General features: G+C 49.4%; 1 protein-coding gene across 1 annotated transcript in view; it reads right to left on the reverse strand.

Moving 5' to 3' along the window:
• Positions 1-297: 297 nt before the first annotated feature.
• Positions 298-7,671, reverse strand: part of TRIB2 (tribbles pseudokinase 2) — a 25,214-nt gene continuing 17,840 nt past the window's right edge. The window contains exon 3 of the mRNA XM_011356606.2: positions 298-2,770. Coding sequence (XP_011354908.1) covers positions 2,302-2,770 — 469 coding nt within the window. The 3' untranslated portion in view covers positions 298-2,301. The remainder of the gene's footprint in view (positions 2,771-7,671) is intronic.

Genomic DNA, 7,671 nt, shown 5'->3' on the forward strand with positions numbered 1-7,671 from the left:
CCATTCCTAACTCTATCATTTACAGGTGGTTTAACTTCAGGTAAGTTATGCATCTTTCTGGACTTCTTTCCTGATCTGTAACAGGAACGTAGTTTGTACCTCCGAAGGTGGGTGACAACTAACTCAGTGAGATATATTACATAAATTGGCCAGCATAGGCCCAGTCAAGATAGAAGGTTAACTTTTGCTTTGTATAAACAGTAGTCACGGTTCATCCTCCAAGAGTGAAGGCCTGGCTGGTGTGCTGTGGCCACAAACCACAGATGGAAGAAAATCATCACTTGCCAGACCCCAGAATTTTAGTTAAATACGCACAATTTTATTGATTGAAGAGATTAGGACAAAAACATTAAACCAAATACAGGACAAAGCACCAGAGGCCATAGATTCCCGCCATGCATGTCACCAATCTTTCCTCCTACGGGGTACTTAAAAAATAGGGAAGAGGGAAGAAAAACAGGTCCTTCTTGACACAGCACCATCTTCAGAATGTAAAAAAAACTCTCTCCTTTATATCTTCCAATATCAAAATAGAATCAAGGTCAAATCCATGGCCGCCTTGTCTCCTGACATAAACGATTAGGCCGCCCTCGTGGGAAGGTGAAGGCCAGGCCCCTGCTGAGCAGGTGTAAAGCATCCAAGGTCTGCACATACATGCCACATACTATAATGAAGCACAGATTCAAGTAACATTTACATACTAGAGTCCACGTGTTACCTACCCAAAAACATGACCATTTCACAAAACGTGTACAGGCAGTAAAATTCAAACAACAGAGGTACTGGAAACACAAATATTTATGCCAAAAGAGTTCTGTATCATACAGCAATAGAAAAGCCATTAATAAAAGAAAAAGAAAAAAAAAAGAAAAAAAAAAACAAAACATTGTGGCCACTCGAAATCAAATAAAGCTATCTAGAAAAGCCAAAGAAAAGGTTATTTCAGAGACAGATATACTCAAACAAGAAAAAAATATATATAAACGTTAACGACAGCATGTAACATGTCACCCCAAGTCAACCCGTAATTGAAGTACTGGCTTAATACATCACAATGTGACATTTTTCCTTAATAAATAGAAGAGTTCTTGAAGATACAAAGGTGCGTATTGGGATTGAGCTGATTTTATTTATACCATCCTAGCTTTCAGCTTATTTTCTTTCCCGTTCGCCTCTACTGAGGGTTCTCGTCCAAACCAGAGGGCCTCCCAAGCCAAAGGGATCATTCTCCGTAAAGAAAACTGAACAGCTGCCCTGTATTTTATACATGTGGGACAACCGCCTTTGTCTCGCTAGTCTGCAATGAAACAAAAACGTTTAGTTCGGAGCAGAGGGTTACAAAAGCTTCAGACTGCAAAAGCTCCCTGCTATGTCACACCCTCGTTATCATCTCCCCGAGAGGAACGTCCGCAATGCAACCCTCATCATTCAAAAGAAAAAGATTAAGAAGTCGAATTTCCCTCTTCCATTCTTCTTCTTTTTCTTCCTTTCTTTCAACTACGATAGCAGTAATGCATCTGGAAGTTTGACTTCTAATAGCTTCCTGCCACAAACCAATTGACACAAAACAGAATAGCTTATTAAAGGACAGATTTTTCTTTTTTTTTTTTTTCCCTTCAGGGAGCAAAGCATTAACATGTCATTTCCTGACCAGGATATTAAATAGTTTGTTTAGAAGAAATGAGTTGCAGAGAGCAATTAAGAGACACAAACTGGACTTTTATTTTCTTTTAGTTTAGCACCCAGGTTTCATGTCAGTCTGTGTGCACCGAATTTTTTTTTAAGTGAACCCCGATAATTATCAGATAGGTGGTTGGCTTGTTTGAAAAAGAAAACAAAAACAAAAACAAAAACGAAAACCCTTGGCCAATTGTACCTTCCCTGAATCATGACGAGAAGCTAAATGCTAACAGTGCAATGCCAAGATGTGTGTTTGAGGCAGAGTGTTTCGATTCTGTCAGGATCTACAACTGTTTTTGAACAAAATGAAAAGTGGGGTAGGCGGAAGTGGCCCAACCAATAGGGGTGGCCTCTGGGGCTCCATCCATCAGGGAAGAGAAGCTCCAGGGGGCTCCCACCCATCTGACCCGACCCCAGAGCCCGACGCCCACCCCACATCTCCTGCCCCCATGCTACATGTTCAGTCAGCTCCTTGAAGGTTTTCCTTCTTCGAACCAAGAAACTTGTGAGTGTCAGTGTCTTTCTTGCTACCAAGCCAGGTGACGTGTGTTCCCTGGACGAACTCGTTTCCGCTGCCCTCTCTCGCTCCTGGCACCTGCTCAGTCTCCGTGGGGTGTGAGCTCAGTTAAAGAAAGGGTCCAAGTTCTCTTCCATGTTGACATCCGGCACCAGCTGATCAGACACTTCCTTAGCACCATATCCTGAATTCGAGACGCTAAAATCTGTAGAAAACCAAGGATGGCCCAGAATTTCCTGTGAGGTCAGCCGCTCCGAGGGCTCCCGCCTCAGGATGCTTCGGATGAGGCACTTGGCCTTGGGAGACAGAGTCTCTGGAATGTTGAACTGGCCACGCCGGATCTTGCTGAAGAGGGAACTGGGCTCAATGTCATGGAAAGGGTACCGCCCGACCAGCATGGTGTACAGCATCACTCCCAGGCTCCACACGTCGGCTGCTTTGCCCGAGTAGCTGCCGCTGGTGTTCAGGATCTCTGGGCTCACGTAAGCCGGGCAGCCGTGCTTGTCGGAGAGAGAGTCATCATTCCCCCGCAGAATGTACGCGTCCTCCAGGCTCTCCAGCTTGACTCGAGTCCTACGAGACAGGGAGAAAAACGTGAGCTCCCAAGGGTGCTCTGAAACACAGGGCTCCCGTCGTCACGTCACAGCTCCTGCTAGAATGTTCCCAGTGGCGCTTCATTCATCCATGCATTCATTCAACCAGCCAAACGTGACTTACTGAGTACTTCCTAGGTGCCAGACACTAGTCCAGGGCTGGGAACAAAGGAGTGACCGAGAACTTTGCGTGAAGCTTACAGTCCACTGGGGGACTCAAACCTTCCGCAAGCACACAAACCATAAACAACATTATTTATCACCCTGTCTTAGCGCCACCGGAACAAGGGATTAAGTAATGGCCTCAAAGTCATGTCTGAGTAGTGATGGGAATTCATAGGATTTGAGTTCAGAGCAGCTCTGTCCACTTCTGGCAAACTTCTGGCCGACATGATATAAGGCTGCATGATATAAGGGCCTTTCGCGTCACTCGACTGCATCTTGGCCTCACGACAGTGCTTCTGGTAGACTTGGGAGACACTACTATCCCATTCTACAGACAAGAACGTCAAGGCACAGAGTTTGAGTAATTTTCCCAAAGCCTTTCAACTGGGAAACAGAGAAGACTTGACTTCATCTTCCTAAGTCCACCGTGTGTGTGTGTGTGTGTGTGTGTGTGTGTGTGTGTGCGTGCGCGTGCACACACACTTGTATGCATGGGTGTGTATGTGAATAACAGCATGAGCTCAAGACCCTTCTCAAACTCATCGCCCTGTCCCCAGTCTTCTCCCCGTCATTTAAGGGCCCCAGTGCTGGCTGACGAGGATGTCGGGACTCTCCTGGATATGCTGGGGAAAACAGAGCGGGAGAAACGCCTCAGTGACCTCTGAGTCCCTGAAACCCAATACACTCATCTTTACACAGCAGGGCTTGGTATTATCACTGGGAATAAAATAAAGTAAGTGCTCAATAAACACTTTTGGAAATGAGTTGAATTCTTATCATTCATTAACTATACCTAGTGTCCCGTGAATGGAGTTGAGGACCAGGATGTAAAGTGACTTGTTTAAGACAGAGGCCTGTCCCTAACCCAACACTCCAAGATTCTAGCCCAGGATGCTCCGCTTAGCCCAAAGGCCTCCTGAGTACTCCTGCTTCCCTGCCGTGCGTAAGTGGAAAGTTAGGACCACCTTTCGGTGCTTAAATCTGGAACCTTTCTCCCATTCTCCTGGCCTGACACTTGCCACCGCAGACTTCCAGTAGCTCTCAGGCCCCATAAACTCAGTGAATCCCATTCTGTCGTACTGATTATGGCTTGCCATGAAGGTGAGGCAGGGCTGGAGTTAGGGGTGAGAACCTCATAGACAGCACCAACGAGGTCCTACGAGGCCCACGTCATCCACATCCTCTGGTTCCTTCATCTCAAAAGTGCACTTCATAGCATCTACCCTGTTGCCCCAGGTGTCATGAGGCTCAAATGAGTGGAGAATCGGAAAGCGCTTGAAAAAAAACACAATAAGGCTTCGGTCCTAAATCGGACCTTATGCCTCAGGTCCATCCACTGCTATTTCTCTTCCTCCCTCCTACTACAGGCCTTAGCTTTTCAGAGCAATCGCCACAGCTACTCGGAGCCAGAGAAGGGAGACGAGACTCAAATTATTCAGGGGAGATTTGCTGGGAGCTCTCCATAGAGAAGGTCTGATGAATTCCTCGGCTGATTCTAAGATCTTATATTTGGATGACAGGCGTTCCAAAGGCCAAGGAGTGACCCTGTCCCTCTACTCATTTCCCTCAACGAGCAAGAAATGGTTGTGGTCAAGGGAGGAAGCTCTAGGCTGGGAGCTAAGAGAGCGGATCATGGCCAGACGTCTCACCCGCTGTGTGGCTGTGGATGAGTCACTCAACCTCTCTGTGTCTCAGGTTTAAAAAGGAGTGTGGGGCAAGGCGGTCTTTTTTTTTTTTTTAATTTAAATTTTTTACTATGGTAAAATATGCATAAGATAAAATTTGCCACTTAAACCATTTTTAAGTGTACAGTTCATGAGCGTTAAGGTATATTCACGTGTCGTGTACCCATCTGGATAAGACGCTGTGAAAGTCTCTGCCAGTTTTAACACTCTGGGATTCTGTGGTACCTAGCAGCACATCTTCCCTATCTGCTCACCTGTGTCCCACTATTGTCTATAGTACACGTTCTTCTCTTCCGCTCCCAGCTGGGGATCTACAAGCACAGGAGGGGTCTCGATGTGCCATAGATCACAGGAGGGGTCTCGATGTGCCTGTCTGGAACTGAGCTGATTAAACACAAGTTTCCTCCCTTTTCCTCATCTCGGCTGGAAGGTGGCGCCGACCCACGCCAACCTCACTAGACGCGCCGAGACTGGAGGGGAGTCTGGAGGGGAGTCGGGGAAATCTAGAGGACGGAGGGGAGGAAAGCGTGAACCACGAGTGGTTCCCTCGACCCCTTTCTACGCCCACTCTCACCCCTAAACCCCCTGTCAAGCCTCAGGAGTAAGGCTGACTCCTCACCTCCAAACACACTGTTGTGGAAGCAGAGTCGCTATGGGAATAATTACAGCAGCGGAAGCAATAATAGTAAGTCCACCCATCTGTGTGACAAGGGACAGTCCAGCGGAATGAGCACTAGATTAGAATCAGAGGATCAGGCTTGGGGCGGGGTTCCTCTGCCCAAATCCTCCAGTGGTGTCAGCTCAGCCAAGTGTGTGTGGTGGGGGCGACGTCTTCACCGGGCTGCAGGGTGATCCCCAGGACTCTCTCAGCCACACCTTCGGCCATACTCCCTCTCTCCATTCCAGCCTCTTCGCTGTCCCTCACATACACAGGCTGAGCCAGGTCCCTCCTGGGGACCCCTCCCCCCCGCTCCCCACCCGGGTGCTCTTTCTCCAGACACAGGAGTCGCTCACTCCTGCTCACTTTTTTCAGGTCTCTGCTCCGATGAACTTTATTAGAGGCCATGCCCGACCATCCTGTATAAAGTAGTGCCCGCAGCCGCAGGACGCCCCATCTGCCTCAGCCCCTGGAACACGACGCATTTTTATTTCTACAGTCATGTGTGTTGGCTCTACACAGTATTCCCGTGGTTGTCTCAGGGTGACGGCCCTTATTCCTCACCTCCAGGAGCTCGTGGGCTGGTGGCCGAGGTCACTTTGTATGTAGAGAGAAAATCACCTGTGTTTACTGCTATACGTTCAGCACCTAAACTACTACCTGGCCCACAACGGACACTCAATCCAAGAGTAAAAGGGACAGTCACCCTGTTAACCCCTTGGAGCTTCGGTGTGCTCACTTTTGAAGTAACAGGGGCCCCTACTCTGTCTACCTGGCCAGAATTAAGCAGAGGTCACGTGAGATGTATGGAGGACAGGCTTTGTGAGTTACGGCGCCTCACGCACCTTCACCGTGTGGGCCACAGGAAGATGCGATTCAGCCCTTTCAGGGGACAGCACCTCAAGCTCTTTATGCTAAGTCAAATCTAAAGCTCTTTTCCATTCTGATCCCCTTCCAGGTCACGACCTTAGGTTCTGACTCTCCTTCGCCTTGTCCCCCACCCCTTCCACTTCCGGGCAGCAGTAGAATCCTCCAGATCATAAGAAAGGGCCCTAGAAAATGGTCAAGAGCTCCCTCTTATCAATTAACCCCTCACTGAAGTTCCTCTCTCCCCTCCCCCACCTCGAGGCAGGACTCGGCAGCTATGCAAATAGCTAAAGAATTTGAGAGTGAAATAAAGGCACCCCACATGCTGTGGTTCAGCTGCCCCTGGGCTCACCCACCTGCCACATCATCCCCCTCCCTGCGGAGGCTTTCAGTGCCCCCACCTGCCTGTCGCATCCAATGCAGTGTGAGCCGGACAAGGGCAGCTACACAGGAACCAGGCCAGTTCAGGCTTGAAGTCGGAGCGAACTACGTTCAAATTCTGCCTTCGAAAATTACCAAGCACCAAATATCAGCGTCATCTGTGGACCTGAATGTGTGCTAGGTAGCTACATATATTTTCTCTTTAGAGTTCATAAAATCAACTTCTAAAGTTGGAATCGTCATTCCTTCACGCGGACCCCGGGCCTAACGCTCAGGGAGGGCGTGTAAGCTCGTCGGCTGGGCTAGGAAGGCTAGCTGGGGGCAGGGCACTCGCCTCTCTGGGCTCTGAGCACCTGGCCCTCAGGCCTGTCCCCACCACCCGCCACGGAGCACGTGCGGAGGAAATCACACGGTGGGGCATCGGCATCGGAGTTAACGAGGCGGCATCGGAGTCAACGAGGCTCCATCAGAGACCGCAGCGCGCATGCGCCCAGGTCAGGGGCGCGGCCTCTGGGGCAAGAGCCCTGCTCCTTCCCATCCAGGGCAGAGGGGAGAGAAGCCTGGAAAAGGACGCAGAGGAAACAGCATCGCAGGCGTTCTTGTGACCCTGCCGGCTTCTGGGAACATCCTGAACTTGTTTACATCACTCCCAGGCAAGGGTCGAGGCAAGAGGCCTGGACTGCGTCTTTAAACAAGGCCCTCGCAGGGTGCACATACGTCAGGGACCCGAGGCCCGGCTGGAGTTCCGGCTCCAGTCCCCACGGACCCAGTGCACAAGGAAGGTCCCCGGGGCTTGGCTCCCGCTCTGGGAACGGGGGCCACTGACCTCTCCTCTCGACAGTGAGTGTGGGGAGGGTCCGGCCGGGCGCTTGCACGTGTCGGAATGGGAAGAAATGAATGAACTTGCTTTTAACTTCTGATATCCCCTCAAGAGTCTGGATTATAAATTTCCAGGCAAAGAAATTGATTTGCATAAAAATCAATGGGCGCGTCAGTGGTTCTAGTAATTCACATGTCCCAGTAATCACTCAGGCATTTACACTAGGAACTGGGGTACAGACATGATAAGTAACACCAACCCTTTTGTGAGGATTAAATGAACAAGGCTTGCACAGTAAAATCAGG

The sequence above is a fragment of the Pteropus vampyrus genome, unplaced genomic scaffold (genome assembly GCF_000151845.1).
Source record: "Pteropus vampyrus isolate Shadow unplaced genomic scaffold, Pvam_2.0 Scaffold28, whole genome shotgun sequence".
Lineage (NCBI taxonomy): Eukaryota > Metazoa > Chordata > Mammalia > Chiroptera > Pteropodidae > Pteropus > Pteropus vampyrus.